The following is an 18445-nucleotide window of genomic DNA, read 5'->3' on the forward strand; positions in this document are numbered from 1 at the left end:
ATTGTCATTTGGAAGAATACAAAGTATAAACTCAACCTCTTACATGATTGAACATAATCTTCTAGGTTATTTAGACAAATCAGAATAAATAATTAACATACTTGGACAATTTCCTGATATTCAGATTACCTCAGATTTGCTAGAGCTATGACCTTCCTGTTTTGCTTTCGGAAGTGCCTAATAAACAATTATTCTCATATTTATATTGTTAATTTTTCTGTGTGGCGAAAAATAACGTTCTCACCATGGGCAAAAATGTTTTTCCGGCTTTCAATCTTTTCTAGTCCTCGGCCTACAGCCTCGGACTTGAAAACCGATTTCGAGCCGGAAAAGTCTCATTTTCGGCGCTAGGTGCGAAATATACTATTATTGCTTTCTGAATCAAATTCTGTATTGAGTTTGTATCCTTATTCTGCTTCTCAGATGCTCTAAACATGACTGTGACATACCAGACTATTACAAGGAGCCGTACCATCTCAATGTGGTCAAGGATATCCTAGGTGTCAATGAAGAGGCTAAGAAAGCAAATCTCTCAGATTATTTTTTCGTCATCAATAAAGAATCATGGTCCTGTCATCCGCATGGAGACACGGTAAATAAACATAGTCACAACTTTGACTTTTATTGTAGGGTAGTATTGGTACTATGGATTTCCTGGATTGAAAGTGTGGATTATTAATTCATTTATTGAATGAAGCAAACAATCCCCAAATTTGGATGAACTCATATAGGGCGAACTTTTTGATTCAATCAGTGAATTTATCCTACACTAGCTGTCAGGCTCGCTTCGCTCGCCATATCCGTCTAGCCAGGGGGCTCCGCCCCCTGGACCCCCGACTGGATCGTCCAAAAATGAGATCAGCGGGCTCGCTTCGCTCGCCTGCATGTAGACCTCAGCGGAACCTCTGTACCGAATATGAACGTATTATGACAATTTGATCTCGAATTACACCTGTTACTATATCGGCGTATCTTTGGCAAACTAAATTCATCCATATTTTTATAAAATGATATTTTTATTTATTGGATATAAATTCCAATATTAAAATACTTAATTATGGTACTAAAAGTCAAAAACTGAATGTCAAAGGAGAATTCCATATTTATAAAGCAGCAAAATTGAACAGAGATAAAATAATAAACTTAATCCAATTAGACACCAATAACACCATTTTTGATAGAATCATGCGAATTTAAACCCAAAATTTACAGTCCTAGTTCATAAAAACATATGAATACACTAACATATGATCAAAATAAGAATCTTCCAGTAGTATTAAATTTATTTACTTCATATCACTTGAAAATGGCATAAATGTACGAAACGTAGTGATAAATATTTCAAAAAAAAGGGTACTGAGATTTTTATTTTCTCTATATTTATAAATTCATCCACCTCAGCTAAACCTGTGTACTGATTTTTCTTTCATATATTTCCATCATTGAAAAAGGTGAGGAAACGCAGAAAAGCTGAGAAAACGCTAATTTTGGCTAACTAGATAAATTGGTATTTAGGAGGTCCTGGATAAATGCATTTCAATCTTCAACTTGGTGCCAACCTAACAAAGTCAACTCAACTTAATATCAACCTGACAAAATTATCAATTTAGTTACCAGTTAACAACGAAGAGGTACTCTCTCTAGATTATAGTAGTTCTATATTATATGGTATGAACATTTGAATAAAATTATAATTTTAAGATATTGGAATAAGAAGACTATACATGCTAAAAGAACTTAAAACCCTTAAAAACCACCCTTAGAGTTGAAATATTCCTTAGAGACCAAAAGATTCCTTAGTGCGCTTCTAAAGGGCATACCCAATTTGAACGTTTTTGGTCCGGTAGATTTTTAGTTCTGCGAGTGAGTGAGTCAGTCAGTCAGTGAGTGAGTGCCATTTCGCTTTTATATAATATAGATGAGTTCAACCTTTGATAAATATTGCTCTTCTTCTTCTCTCTCTCTTCATCACCTGTCTTCTTCTTCTTCTTCTTCTTCTTCTTCTCTTCTTCTTCTTCTTCTTCTTCTTCTTCTCCCTCATAAACTTCTTAATCATCCTCGTCTCATCTTTCAACAATCAGAGAGGAATGAGAATAAAAACACTTCATTGACATGGGCTACTTTTTGATTAATAAAACAAAATAAAATCTTATAGCACACTTTATTTTAAATAGTTGAACTATTTAAAAGTTTTTTCCTAAAACAAAGGGTGCAATAAAGGTGTGTACAGATATACGCACCACAAACATGAGCAATTCACTTTTAATCAGCTGATGCCAGAGTTTTTATATCTGTATCTTACAGTTTCTGTAAAAATACAGATAGGCTATAGTCAGCTGATTAAAAGTGAATTGCTCATGTTCGCGGCGCGTATATCTGTACGCACCTTTAGGTTTTATTTTGTTTTATTAAGAATGAGAATGTATGGACCCAGTACCCGGTGCTATCTAGTGGCCAAATCCGAAAACAGTCACTTGGAAGTGGTCGACCAATCAGGACCGAGTAGGGGGAGTATGGAGGCGTGTCCTAGTAGGTGTTACAATGTGAAACTCATTTGCAATTGGCCAGTCATTTCTATGCTTGAAATATCGGTATTTTTACAGAAACTGTAAGATACAGATATAAAAACTTTGGCATCAGCTGATTAAAAGTGAATTGCTCATGTTTGCGGTGCGTATATCTGTACGCACCTTTATAGCACCCTTTATTTTCAAAAAAATTTTAAAATAGTTCAACTATTTAAAATAAAGAGTGCTATAAGATTTTATTTTGTTTTATTAATCAAAAAGTAGCCCTTGTCAATGAAGTGTTTTTATTCTCATTCCTCTCTGATTGTTGAAAGATGAGACGAGGATGATTAAGAAGTTTATGATGGTGAAGAAGAAGAAGAAGAAGAAAGAAGAAGAAGAAGAAGAAGAAGAAGAAGAAGAAGAAGAAGAAGAAGAAGAAGAAGAAGAAGAAGAAGAAGAAGAAGAAGAAGGTTCAATTTAATTCCACCTATTAGACATGCTGTAATAATGTTTGCAACTTGACATGATGTAACGAACATGACTGTAATGTAAGAATTTTTGAACGTGTTAAACATTTTCAAATGTGTAAGGTTTTCTGATTTTCTTGTTAGGATTATTGTGTGTCAATTGATTCTGATAACTTCAATATCAAGTGATTTTTTTATATTAATCGATTTTGATTTGTGTTGAAAATGAATTCACAGACCCAGGGATTCCTGATGATTGTGAATGAGTATGTTGGCATCAAAGAACTGTTCGAAATAAAATACTATGATGGGATCGAAGTGAGTGTAGTTTATACAACTGATGCTTTCAGGACAGCCAGGGTGAGGGAAGTCAAATACATCGATGTCGCAGACCCCTCAAAATCTTTTCGCTATGGTAAGTGAATTAATATCATAAAATTATCATCTTCATAAAATTATAAATAGCGCGAACTCTTCTCGATATGGTGGTGAATAAATTTATTTTTGTCATACTCAATTGCAGCTGATTCCCATGCATTAAATGAAGCCGGTAAACAGCTGTTTGCAGAACAAGAAAACATGTGACTTTCATTACAGCATACTATACTGTAAAGATATCATAATTATGTTCTCTTCACAGTCGAGTATGTTAGGACTCTACTGATAGATAGATAGATAGATATATTTATTGATAATTGTTACTAGGCTGTTGCCTATGGTAACTTTTACAAAAATTGACAATAAAATTAAATCAAACTCAAGAGATAAATAATAATTATTTAACAGTTCTGCACTAGTATTGATCAATTACAAATATCAAAGAAAATAATATAGTATATATTAAGCTATCAACATTATACTAGATCACATTAGCAATACTGGAGGAAAGAAAAGTTGTTATTTGCATCCATGTGAGTCCTACTGAGTCCTAATAACATCCAAGTAATTAATATACCAACTCAAATAATTAAAGAACTCATTTAAGGAGTTTCAATTTATAAGAACTCATCTGAAATGTTATAATTTAGACCTTTATTATTTTATTATTTTCCGTAGCTGAACAAAAAAGTTCCTCATGACTTTCCTGTGGAATGAGCAGTTGAAAAGTACAAAATTTTTGGGGGCCCCAGCTCCCTCAGGGGGGCAAATTTCTGAAAATCCTTTCTTAGTGGATGTTTTGAGGCTACCATAAACAATTATTGTGCAAAATTTCAAGTTTGTAGGCTCAGTAGTTTGGGCTGTGGTGTGATTTCAGTCTGTCGGGGCTTAGCCCTTTATAGATATAGAGATTTGAGCTCGAAGGGTGTGTCTGTTATGAACTCAGTAGCTCGAGCAGCAGCAGGTAATGGTTTCTGTTTCTCAGTAATATTACTCTTTCTCAGATAAGTATGACAAAAAATATTGTACCTAACTTGTACAGTAACGTATTTACCACATTCGTATGATAATACTGCCCTCAACTACGTTTCAAGCAGAAACAATCATACTTATGCGGTAAATTATCATTACCGGACTTGTTATGTAAACTACTACCGGTATTTCAATCTTTATGAATTTAATGAAGAATTATTAACTCTCCTCTCTTTTCTGTGACTTTTTCTCTTACTCACTTTAATTTTTCTCAAAATTTATCTAATTTACCCAGACGACATAACAATGAATAACTGAGAATTATTGTGGACTATATTCTGTAGAATAATATAGCTCTATTACATTATGTAGCATATGAAATATTGATAGAAAGTGCTATAATAGTATCAAATTTCAGTATTGAGCTTCGCTTGAAAGTACAAAAGTATGAAAATTTGGAAGTAAATGAGAATTAGTTTAAACTTTTATCGGAGTTGAGAACTTCAGTACTCCATTTTATATTATCATCAAACCAGTGGATACTTCTATAGTAAAGAGAGAAAAGTACAGAGAGTTTGACCAACAAACTCTATCTGTAAAAAGGTTTGGAGAATATGTATTCAAAGTTTTAAGCTGATTGATGAAACCGATCAAATATAATCGTCGAACATACACATCTATAGTGAGGTCCACGTTATAATGGCAGTGTTTGACTAGCAATGGTATTGCTATACTTGACTATCATTCAACAAAGCGGATAGCACTATCTCTTTCTCGCTTTGCTCTGTTTCCAGATCGTCTTTTTACAATATAGAATTAACAAAATATTTAATTTTAATTATGAAAATTCAATTTTGAAATATAGTTTATTACTTAAGAAAATATTATTGATTATTCTATACGAGAATGAACAGTGCATCAATAAACCTGTATCAGCTACCGTCTATGGAAGGCATTGACAGGACTGAGTATCGGCAACGTTGTTCTCCTATCCTTCTTCACTGCCATTATAACGTGGACCTCACTATAGATTGTTTTTTCAGATATTGAACCTATAAATTCTCATAGATTTTCTCTTTTTTTGTACCTGTTTTATTAATTTTTTTAGAGGGCACTCTCTATTATAAAGATAAAGGAAGAGTTACGGACAGTATTCCAAAGTGAGTAATTTCAAACTAATCTACTACATAAACCAAAACTACAATTTCATAATCATAATTATACACCGTGATTCAAAAAGAATACCACAACTTTGAAAATTGATAACTCTGCAAAGAATAAACGGAGAGTAAAGCACTATCTGTCATCGATTTGAGGAAGCTCTGAAGTTTTTTTTAGTCCCATTGGCACTCATCTGTCCGTGCCTATTTGAATGAAAACTATCCGAGGTAATGGATCGGCTGCTAAGCAGCTCGAGACAGAGCACTTCATAACTGGCCTCCAAGACGCCCTGCGATTTTTTTCTGTGGGGGTACGTTAAAGATAAAGTCTATCGACCTCCTTTACCAACTAACATTGAGGAGCTCAGACAAGAAATAACAGCAGCTATACAAACTGTTACGCCCGATATGCTACTGAGGGTGTGCAACGAGTTCGAGTATCGTATTGACATCACTCGAGTGTCTGGAGGGGGTCACATTGAACATTTGTGAACTTGTTTTCTAGTGGGGAAAACTTATATTAATACTCTCTATTTTGATTCACAACCCAAGTTTCTATCATGTTTCCTTGATTGAATACAGATTTTCAAAGTTTTGGTATTCTTTTTGAATCACGGTGTATTGTTATTGGATAACAGAGTAATTCAAATAATTTATCATTAAAACCAACATGATTTGTACCATGACGGAATCGCTGCATACGGTACTGATATTATGGGAGCCAAATTGAAGTGAGAGCCTCTGGTGGTAAGGCCACCTATTTTCAGTCCTTGTTGATTTTCATTGAGTATTCATCGGGATTATTGATGCAATTGGTGTGTCAATATCTCATTACAATGATATTTTCAATGGACATATGAAAGCATTGCCAGAGATATGGCAACATTTAGGCAATCAGTTCTTATTTAGGTCTTATGTGAAATTACTGAGAAATCTATTTATTCCAACAGTCATTATGGAACACCAATTGAAAATGAAATTATAAAGAAAGTCATTGAAGTTGCGAAAGGAAAGAAGCAGTTATTGGTGAGAGACATTACATTTCAAAATACCAGCTCTTACAGATCGGTCGAGATTCCTGACAGCATATATGGCAAAACATTGAGAATTGGGTCCCACTGGACAAGGGAATTCGGAGATGAAAACTTCATATCAGCGTAAGTACTCAATATTTTTCGGATTATATGAGAAGTTGTTATAGGCCTATTCATTTATTTATTAATCAAGTCATGTACAGTAATTATTTTGGACTCAAGCCCAAAATTGGCACTTTTTTAACCTCGTCAGACCCAGTGTTCAGTATAATGGCTTCCACTCTATTCAGACCTAACCTCTCTCTCTCAAAATACAACTTTTAAAGAACTCCACGCTTAGGTGAGCACTTTTTCATATCAGGATAGTTATGCCATGTCTTGATTTGACGTCATCGTTCAACGAATACTAATCTATGGAGATTGTATATTATTGATTATCGATGTATCGATTTTCATATCGATGTATCGACACTATAATATTTTTTCTTAAAATATGTGAGTTATTTTCTTGCATTTAAATTTAAACAAAAATATCGGTGACCGAGCTTCGCTCTGGAGTACAAAAGCATAAATAATTTATTACGAAAGAAGACATTATAATAACATTCATACAGAAATGCTCTATCCAATCACAGTTAATTAAGATTAATTCCCAGAGGAATACAAAAATTCCCCTCACAAAGACCCAGTTGCACAAAAGCCGGTTAAATTGTAATCCTGATTAACTTCACGTGAACCAAATCAAAGAAGACAATTTCAAAAAGATGGATCTACTGGAATTAGTCAGGATTGAAAATAACCCGGCTTTTTCGCAACCGGCACTAAGTACCTGATTGAACAAAGACCTTAGAGAGATATAGACCCACAATGCCTATGCCTTCCCAATGATAGCTCTTACTTGAAATTGAAGGCCGCCATTGGGGTATTTTAGCACGAGATATTATATATATATTTGTAATACTATAGATCACAAAGGCATTGGTGGCATTGGTATGTAATAATCTTATGGGTTGCCCCCTCAATGGCGGATTTCAATTCCAAGTACGACACTAGCGCTGCATGTGAGTCTATGCATCTTTAAGGTCTTTGTGATTGAATGATTAAAAAAGTGCAACAGCTGAGTCATCATTTTGACACAGTCCCACACACATGAACTCGCTCACTCACTTTCATCATCAACAGACGACGAAATAATAATTATTATCAGTAGTTTTTCCAAGGATGAATAATTATTATTCTTCTTAATGTCCTTCAGCGAGTTTTCCCAGGGTTTGAGACCCAGTGCAATCGAATCTTCATATTATAAACCTACTATGTTCTGAAGTTCGTGAGAATTGTTAGAGCCGTTTTCGAGATACGGTGAAATACTAACATATAAACATCTAAACATCGAAACATCTAAACATCTAAACATCTTAACATCTAAACATTTAACATCCAAACATCTGAACATCCAAACATCTAAACATCTAAACATCCAAACATCTAAACATCTAAACATCTAAACATCTAAACATCTAAACATCCAAACATCTAAACATTCAAACATCTAAACATCTAAACATCTAAACATCTAAACATCTAAACATATAAACAGAAGTGCTCGTTCAAAGTATAGGATAGCTGAGAAATAGGCTTAAAACTGCCAATATAGCCGTATATAACTTATAGCAAATCTCCAGTGTCACTTTTTGAACTTGTAAAGAGCTACATGTAGCTCTGCTATATAGCTCTGCTACATATTGTACGCTAGTATAAGATAAACTTGTACTGTACTTAATGGCGAATAAAAATCTTGAATCTTGAATCTTGAAGCATTGCCAGAGTTATGGCAACATTTAGGCAATCAGTTCTTATTTAGGTCTTATGTGAAATTACTGAGAAATCAATTTATTCCAACAGTCATTATGGAACACCAATTGAAAATAACATTAAAAAGAATGAAGTTGAAGTTGCGAAAGGAAAGAAGGAGTTATTGGTGAGAGACATTACATTTCAAAATACCAGCTCTTACAGATCGGTCGAGATTCCTGACAGCATATATGGCAAAACATTGAGAATTGGGTCCCACTGGACAAGGGAATTCGGAGATGAAAACTTCATATCAGCGTAAGTACTCAATATTTTTCGGATTATATGAGAAGTTGTTATAGGCCTATTCATTTATTTATTAATCAAGTCATGTACAGTAATTATTTTGGACTCAAGCCCAAAATTGGCACTTTCTTGAACTCATCAGACCCAGTGTTCAGTATAATGGCTTCCACTCTATTCAGACCTAACCTCTCTCTCTCAAAATACAACTTTTAAAGAACTCCACGCTTAGGTGAGCACTTTTTCATATCAGGATAGTTATGCTATGTCTTGATTTGACGTCATCGTTCAACGAATACTAATCTATGGAGATTGTATATTATTGATTATCGATGTATCGATTTTCATATCGATGTATCGACACTATAATATTTTTTCACAAAATTTGTGAGTTATTTTCTTGCATTTAAATTTAAACAAAAATATCGGTGACCGAGCTTCGCTCTGGAGTACAAAAGCATAAATAATTTATTACGAAAGAAGACATTATAATAACATCATACAGAAATGCTCTATCCAATCACAGTTAATTAAGATTAATTCCCAGAGGAATACAAAAATTCCCCTCACAAAGACCCAGTTGCACAAAAGCCGGTTAAATTGTAATCCTGATTAACTTCACGTGAACCAAATCAAAGAAGACAATTTCAAAAAGATGGATCTACTGGAATTAGTCAGGATTGAAAATAACCCGGCTTTTTCGCAACCGGCACTAAGTACCTGATTGAACAAAGACCTTAGAGAGATATAGACCCACAATGCCTATGCCTTCCCAATGATAGCTCTTACTTGAAATTGAAGGCCGCCATTGGGGTATTTTAGCACGAGATATTATATATATATTTGTAATACTATAGATCACAAAGGCATTGGTGGCATTGGTATGTAATAATCTTATGGGTTGCCCCCTCAATGGCGGATTTCAATTCCAAGTACGACACTAGCGCTGCATGTGAGTCTATGCATCTTTAAGGTCTTTGTGATTGAATGATTAAAAAAGTGCAACAGCTGAGTCATCATTTTGACACAGTCCCACACACATGAACTCGCTCACTCACTTTCATCATCAACAGACGACGAAATAATAATTATTATCAGTAGTTTTTCCAAGGATGAATAATTATTCTTCTTCTTAATGTCCTTCAGCGAGTTTTCCCAGGGTTTGAGACCCAGTGCAATCGAATCTTCATATTATAAACCTACTATGTTCTGAATTTCGTGAGAATCGTTAGAGCCGTTTTCGAGATACGGTGAAATACAAACATATAAACATCTAAACATCTAAACATCTAAACATCTAAACATCTAAACATCTAAACATTTAACATCCAAACATCTGAACATCCAAACATCTAAACATCTAAACATCCAAACATCTAAACATCTAAACATCTAAACATCTAAACATCTAAACATCTAAACATCTAAACATTCAAACATCTAAACATCTAAACATCTAAACATCTAAACATCTAAACATATAAACAGAAGTGCTCGTTCAAAGTATAGGATAGCTGAGAAATAGGCTTAAAACTGCCAATATAGCCGTATATAACTTATAGCAAATCTCCAGTGTCACTTTTGAACTTGTAAAGAGCTACATGTAGCTCTGCTATATAGCTCTGCTACATATTGTAAACCTAGCTTTATATACTTGTGATGAAAATTTTCAGTGACGAAGATCAGAAGGAGACAGGTGTTGAGGAAGCTGTTGGAGAAAGAGGAAATTATGGAGAGACAAGTGCTAAGAAAGAGGAAAATAATCGAAAGACATGGATCCAAACATCTGACTTCTGAATTTCTCCTGATTAACAGACTTCAGCGTTTTAAACAACAATCTAAAAATAACCCACAATTTGCCAAATTGATGAGGGTTTCAAGTTATATTGTTTAATAGCTCCACTTTAAATTTCAGCCTCTACAATATTGTAGACCAATATTGCATTAATAGATTATTCTATGTTTACAGCTGTTTTCCTTCACAAGGTTTGAAGTTCTTTCCTTTTGAGTTCAGACCAAGAGTATATGATTTATTTTGGATCACTCATTCTGAAACTGTAAGTGCCCTACTCACCGAAAAATTCTTCAGCGAGTTTTTTGTTTCGATTAGAGAAGAGATTTGGGAGTGCATTCCAATGAAGGTAAGAAGTTCAAATCTAGAGGTTGAAGGTACTTGAATGTTCAAGGATCTGTTTCATAAAATATGGATGAGTCCTTGCTATCAATTTCTCGCTTCTTCAGACTTTAAAAATATTCGTCCTTTTTATTGAAATTTGCAGTTAATTATTCTACAGAGAATTCGCTGATCATTCCGAGTCCACAAATATACAAACGTGAAAAACATGGTTTTTTAGCCATTATCCTCCATTTTGAATTGAATATTATTGAATTTCTTAATGTCGGATCCTAATGGTATAACATTTTTAATTGTAAACTAAATTTTTTGAATTTTAAACTTAAGCTTAATTTTAAAATTTCAAGTCAATCGGTTAATTAGGAATGGAGCTATCGTGTTCACAGACACACACACACACACACACCACACACACACACACACACACACACACACACACACACACACACCACACACACACAACACACACACACACACACACACACACACACACACACAGACCAATACCCAAAAATCATGTTTTTGGACTCAGGGGACCTTGAAACGTATAGAAAACATGAAATTAGGGTACCTTTAATTTTTTTCGAAAGCAATACTTTTCTTACCTATGGCAATAGGGCAAGGAAAGTAGAAATATTGCACCAAACTGTAATTCAAAACTTTAAAACATTGAATTATTTCGAAATATTTAGAAACCAGAAAACAAAACTAAACTCACACCAAAAATCACAACTGATTCTGTCAGATGTATCTTTTCGGATGCAACATGTTGCTTTTGAGAAGATCTGTTGCTTATGGAGAGATACATTTTCAAAAATGTTCGATGATTTTGATCAGGTAGTATTGTAGTCCAGTGGCCACCCGTCGATAGACAAAGCAGGAGGACCCGAACTGTACTTGAGCTGCTGAAAATACTGTATCTCGTAACTGAAGATAAAATTGAAAAAAATAAGTAATAGGTACCGTATTCAAAATAACTCTCTTTCTAGATATTACAAGACATTATTTATATATTTTTTTCTTGTAATAAGTGTTGATTTATTAATCTTGATTCGTTGCATTGTTAAATTCTGGCAAAAAAGAATTGGATGATACAGATCTTAGAATACATAGATAGTAATGAACTTGATTAGTAAAAAGTCTGCCGTTCTATGATTGAATTTCATTGATAATTTGTTGTACAGGGCGATAACTTCCTCCGGATTGTGAACGAGGTAGTTGGAAGAAAACAAGTGAAAAACGTCCAGTATTCCGATGGAATCACACATCTTTATAATATTTACATGGACGACGGATCAGAGAACGGAGAGCATAAAGATTCACCAAAAACGATTCGTTTTCGAGAAGTAAAATATTTGGATTCGGTCACAAAAGAAGTCTTGAAATACAGTAAGCATCGATCAATATTGAATATGAAATTGATTTCTCAAACAGGAGCCTAATTGATCATTAAACTACGTGATAATTTTGGAGACTAATGAAACAATATAAAAAAATCTTAAATCTAAACCTTCATTTTTGAAAAACTTTGAAAATAAAGAGTGATTTTTTATTAATTTAATCTTTAAAGAGAAAAGAGTATCCCATATGAATGAAGTGTTTTTTTGGAGACTGATTTCTCCGTACAGCTTTGTAGGTTTCCTAGAGAATAGATTCAGAAAGATTAAAATAGGAACCTATTCTATACAGGGTGTTTCCGAACTCCCTACCAATACTCTAGGCCAAACTTCCTGGGTGAAAAACATGAATATCTAAATATCATATTTAAATTTAAATTGTCCGGAAGGCTTCATCTACTCACACAGCGGCCATTTTGCTTTTTTCACTTATTATTTTTTTCTAAATAATGGTTGAACATACGGAATTGAAATATCTTGCACAATCATTTATAACAACTAAACTAAGCTACAGAAAATTCATTATAATTTTTCAAATGCATAAAACAAAAATGGCGACGATTTAAAATTTTGTTTCTTAAATAACTTGGAAACCGTTGGTTTTACTAAAATTTACAAAAATAACTTTTTTTAGCAAATTTGATTATCTATTGATTAATACCCAATTTTATCAAGATTGGACCAAATTAACTGAAATATTGACTGAGATATGGCTGCTTTAGTGATAGGTGACCACAGAACTTTGTTGCAGTGCAAACCAAGGCATGCTGATAGAGACGCCTTAATGATGCAACACTCTCCATTTGCATTGCATGTTAATAGTAAGCGATTTTATGTCATTTTAAACAATAACATAACGTTACATAATCCTCTAAAGGTGGGTCACCAACCACTAAAGCTGCCATATCTCAGCCAATATTGGTCCAATCTTGGAAAATCGGGTACCAATCGATAGGTAATTACATTTACTAAAAAAAGCTACTCCTGTAATTTTTTTGTAAAATCAACGGTTTCTGAGTTATTTGAGAAACAAAATTTGGTTTATGAATTTGAAAAATTATAATAATTTTTTCGTAGCATTGTCTAGTTGTTATGAATGATTGTGCAAAGTTTTATTTTCGTACGTTCAATCATTATTTAGAGAAAAAATCTGGTGTGGTACACTCACACCACTTTCCTTGCTCATTGAACCGTAAGCCTCATTCTCAAACGAGAATGATTTAGGGGAATAACATTATGACGATTGGCGGCAACATATTTGCAACTACTTTCAGACTACTGTATATGTATATATAATAATTTTGTTTTCAGAGTACTTTTTCCTTTGTGTAAATTATTGTGAAATTCGATGATTTTTTAAAAGTCGTCAAAACAGCTGTTCTACAGATGAAATATCTTGACTATGACTGTGTTCTTTTTATAAACTGCTCTACCTACCTACCTCATGCACGAGAAGGAGGTTACAAAGTCCATTTCTCAAGGATGAGGTGGACCCCCATTAGTTTCCCAGAAAAAAGACTCATGCCAGTTGATAAGCTTAATTATTATGGTTGATAGAATTAAAAGAGTTTTATTGATGGACTTGAAAGAGTTGATAGAGCTCATACAGGGTATGAATTTGAAAAAATTATTAGAGCCGTTTTCGAGAAAATCATGAAAATCATGGTTTTTTGGTAACTGCCATTTTTCTCAAGAATATTATTGAGCTCCTGCAATTTTTTCAGAAATGAGACTCATGTCAGTTGATAGGGCTTATAAATTGCTATCCATGGTATAAATTTGAAAAAAATCGTTATAGCCGTTTTCGAGAGAACCGTGAAAAACATGTTTTTTTAACTTAGTCATTATTCGCCATTTTTCTCAAGAATATTACGGAGCTTCTGAAATTTACCCAGAAATGAGACTCATGCCAGTTGATAGAGCTTATGAATAGCTATCCATTGTATAAATTTCAAGGAAATCGTTAGAGCCGTTTTCGAGAAAAACGTGAAAAACATGGTTTTTTAGTAATTAATTGTCAGCCATCTTGAATTGAATTTTATTGAATTTCTTACTGTCGGATCCTCACGGTATAAGGACCTTAAGTTTATAATTTCAAGTCAATCGGTTAATTAGAAATGGAGTTATCGTGTTCACAGACATACACACACACACACTCACACACACACACACACACACACACACACACACACACACACACACACACACACACACACACACACACACACACACACACACACACACACACACACACACACACACACACTCACACACACATACACACACAGACCAACACCCAAAAATAATGTTTTTGGACTCAGGGGGCCTTGAAACGTATAGAAAACTTGAAATTGGGGTACCTTAATTTTTTTTTGGAAAGCAATACTTCCCTTACCTATGGTAATAGGGCAAGGAAAGTAAAAATAATGAGTGAAAAAAGCAAAATAGTCGCTGTGTGAGTAACTGAAGACTTCCGGACAATTTAAATATGATATTTAGATATGTTTCTTATCCTGGATCAATGCCCTAGAGTTCGTAATCACGCTGTATATTCTATAGATATACACAACATATTCATTAGTTGTCATCAATTTGGACTATGCCTGTTGTCTTCTCCCAATCATATTATCTATTATAATAACATTCATACAGAAATGTTTTATGTAATAACAGTAAATTGAGATTAATTCCCAGAGGAATGCAAAAATTTCCCTCATAAAAGCCCAGTTGCACAAAAGCCGGTTAAATTTTAATCCTGATCAACTTCACGTGAACCAAATCAGAGAAGACCATTTCAAAAAGATGGATCTACTGGAATTAATCAGGATTAAAAATAGCCCGGCTTTTCTGCAACCGGCACTAAGTACCTGATTGAATGATTACAAAAGTTCAACAGCTGAGTCAGTATTAAAAATAGCCCGGCTTTTCTGCAACCGGCACTAAGTACCTGATTGAATGATTACAAAAGTTCAACAGCTGAGTCATAGTCAGACCTAGTGCAATCGTATCTTTATATCATTATGAACCTACTTTGTTCTGAATTTCGTGAGAATCGTTAGAGCCGTTTTCGAGATCCGGTAAAATACAAACATGTAAACATCCAAACATATGAACAGAAGTTGCTTGTTTAATACTATAGAATATGTTTGTTTAAATTTATGTTTTTATGTTCCGCATTTACAGCGAAAGGCAGCAATGGATTTTTTATGAAATTTGACAGATATGTTACTTTTTGAATTTCGCGTCGACGTACACATAAGGTTTTTGGAAATTTTGAATTTCAAGGATAATACAAGGGGAAAAGGAGTCTCCTTCGAACGCCAATATTACCGTAAAAATCAGACTTTAGGATTATAAACACATCATAAATCAGCTGTGGAGTGGATTATAAATTGACGCATGCAATTCAATATCTCAATGTAACTTGGTGAAAAAAAGCTGTTGTGTGAACTATTAATTGCATGCAGTGAGGCATGCAATTGATAACTTGAAGTAGCTAAGAATTTTCTCCCGACTTTTTTCTGCTTTCAACTTTTGATGATAGTAGCATAGCTGTTCACATAAAATTATTAGCATTGTCGAAACAACAACTCAAACAGCCATTAGTCGTTTATACACCGATATCTCGCCGACAGGTCAGAATTTACTCTGATGGACATTATTAGAGGAGACTGGTTCATAACTGCGGTTAGAGGAGACTGTGGTTCATAACTGCGCGAGGTCTACTGTTCACAGAACTACTAGTATAATCAAATCAAATCAATTTGAAATCGATCTGATTTTGATTTGAATCAGTAATATAACAACATACTATATCAGATCAAAATGGACTCAGAAGACCAGCATCGGAAGAGACTATATCATCATCTATAGTCTATTTATCACTATCCCTGACTATTACTAAAAGTAACGTTACGCTTTTCCACTGTACAGTCAATAATGTCCAACCAAACGTAATGTCAGCTGATTGTCATAGAAACTTGTCTCAGAGACTCTCCATCACTATAAATCTTACATATGAAAATCTATGAAACTACAGTTCATTGATGACCCAAGTAGTCCTGAAATTATGTATGTAAGAACCTATATTACTCTGCTATTTGCTGTACTAAGCTTGTATTGAATTTTGTTTTTGAGGTCTTTCATCTTAATCATGTACGTTTCAGACCCTTCGAATTGAACTCCAATCGGTTATACCAGGTTCAAATAAACGCCAAAGGGTACGACTTGAGAGTCGGTTCAAGATGGGAGAACAAAATAGGGAATGCCCATTCCATTGTTAAGTGAGTATAGTTCAAGAAATTATAATTCACAATCAGCTATTATAGTATTTCACTCCATAATAAGAGCATCTAAACATATAAACAGTAAGGTTGTTAGGGTGTATTGCTTGTGACTACATCTATAATGTACTGAGAATCTGACATCCAAGTATCAAAAAGGTATTTACTAATTTGAAAATTTAGTTTTTCATGAAGAAGCAGCTAACGTATATTTACAGTTGTAAAGTTCCAATACTTATTCATAAGATGGGAGGAATGGGATATAATATATCAATCAATTGCTGGTAAATCCATACTAATTGAATGATAATTCTTTTGGTCCCGTCTGCCATTCTGGGGAGCCTAGCGCAGGCAACAGTTGAGGCCTCTTTTTCAGGAGTCCTCTACCGTCGCAGGTCTCGACTGTCGTGGCTGTACAAAAATTAGAGAGGCCTCAACTGTCGCCCAACGCAGGCGACAATTGAGGCCTCTTTTTCAGGAGTCCTCTACCGTCGCAGGTCTCGACTGTCGTGGCTGTACAAAAATTAGAGAGGCCTCAAATGTCGCCTGCGTTCCAACCTCGACTGTCGTGGTTGTACAAAAATTAGAGAGGCCTCAACTGTCGCCCAACGCAGGCGACAATTGAGGCCTCTTTTTCAGGAGTCCTCTACCGTCGCAGGTCTCGACTGTCGAGGTTGTACAAAAATTAGAGAGGCCTCAACTGTTGCCTAACGCAGGCGACATTTGATGCCTCTTTTTCAAGTGTCCTCTACCGTCGCAGGTCTCGACTGTCGGGGCTGTACAAAAATTAGAGAGGCCTCAAATGTCGCCTGCGTTCCAACCTCGACTGTCGAGGTTGTACAAAAATTAGAGAGGCCTCAACTGTTGCCTAACGCAGGCGACATTTGAGGCCTCTTTTTCAGGAGTCCTCTACCGTCGCTGGCCTCGAATGTCACAGGACTCTTCTGTCGTTTGCCTCGTTTGACATCGACCCGCTCATATTATAGAGTGCTACTGGGTGATAGCAACGGACCGGGGGATTAGGAGAAACTTTGTAGTCCCACATATATTTTGCTTGTGAAATATATGGTTGATCCACGTTTCATGAAAATTAACCCTCAATTTATTTTGATTCAAATATAATTGAATTATAGTTTCCAATAACGTACTTCGTCAGGTCTAATTGAGTTGTTGGTTGAAGAATAATCCATAGTAGTCCATGATTTGTATTTGTTAGTTTTTTATTAATTCTTTATCTATTATTTTTTAATTGAGATTTCGTTGAGCGTGTGCGTGTGTGTATGTGTATCTGCTTAGAAAAAGTCAAGTCATTTTATTTACTCAGAATTGGTGTTACTTATCCATTTGAAATTTGATGTGTATTTTTTTCTATCTTCTATCTATACTTATAAAATTCTTATCTCACTGACTCACTGACTCACTGATCACGATTTCTAGAAAACTACTGGATGGATTACAACAAAACTTGAAATATAGCTTCCTTATAAGACCTAGGTGCTCACTAAGAAATCTTTTGGCGATATTTTAACTCTGAGGGTGGTTTTAAAGGGTTTAAAGTTCGTCTTTTAGCATGTATATTCTTTTAGTATTTATATTCTATTGGTCAAGCTAAGATCAGGGAAAGAAATCATATAATGGTAGTCAATAATCAAAGCGATTGAATAAACTCTATTCAGATTTATGCAAATTCACATTAAAATGATAATATTTATGATTGTAGAGTTTAGTACATGTGAAATCAGCCACAATTAATGTTATACTATTATGAATGGACTCTTATGTATGAATGGAGTTCCCTGGAAGAAAGAATCAGTGGATTGGCTGCTTTTACACTACTTTTGGATAAGAGAAACGAAAAGTAAGCGACAGGCTATGCCATAGATTCCAGAATAAACAAGAGATCCATGGATACCAGAGTCACCAAATTCCGAATCAACGTAATTTGGAATTTAATCCTCAATTGCCAAAACAAACATGATAACTGCTAATTTGATATCTGTCAACGGGAAATATTAA

General features: G+C 34.5%; 1 protein-coding gene across 1 annotated transcript in view; it reads left to right on the plus strand.

The window, feature by feature from the left end:
* The window catches only part of LOC111054083, a gene marked incomplete in the record, with an annotated part of 158091 nt that overhangs the window by 5224 nt on the left and 134422 nt on the right, over window positions 1–18445 (plus strand). Inside the window, 6 exon segments of the mRNA XM_039437303.1 lie at window positions 424–592; window positions 3215–3392; window positions 5436–5487; window positions 6438–6644; window positions 8424–8630; window positions 16313–16429. Coding sequence (XP_039293237.1) covers window positions 424–592; window positions 3215–3392; window positions 5436–5487; window positions 6438–6644; window positions 8424–8630; window positions 16313–16429 — 930 coding nt within the window.

This window comes from Nilaparvata lugens, chromosome 11, assembly GCF_014356525.2.
Source record: "Nilaparvata lugens isolate BPH chromosome 11, ASM1435652v1, whole genome shotgun sequence".
NCBI classification, from domain to species: Eukaryota; Metazoa; Arthropoda; class Insecta; order Hemiptera; family Delphacidae; genus Nilaparvata; species Nilaparvata lugens.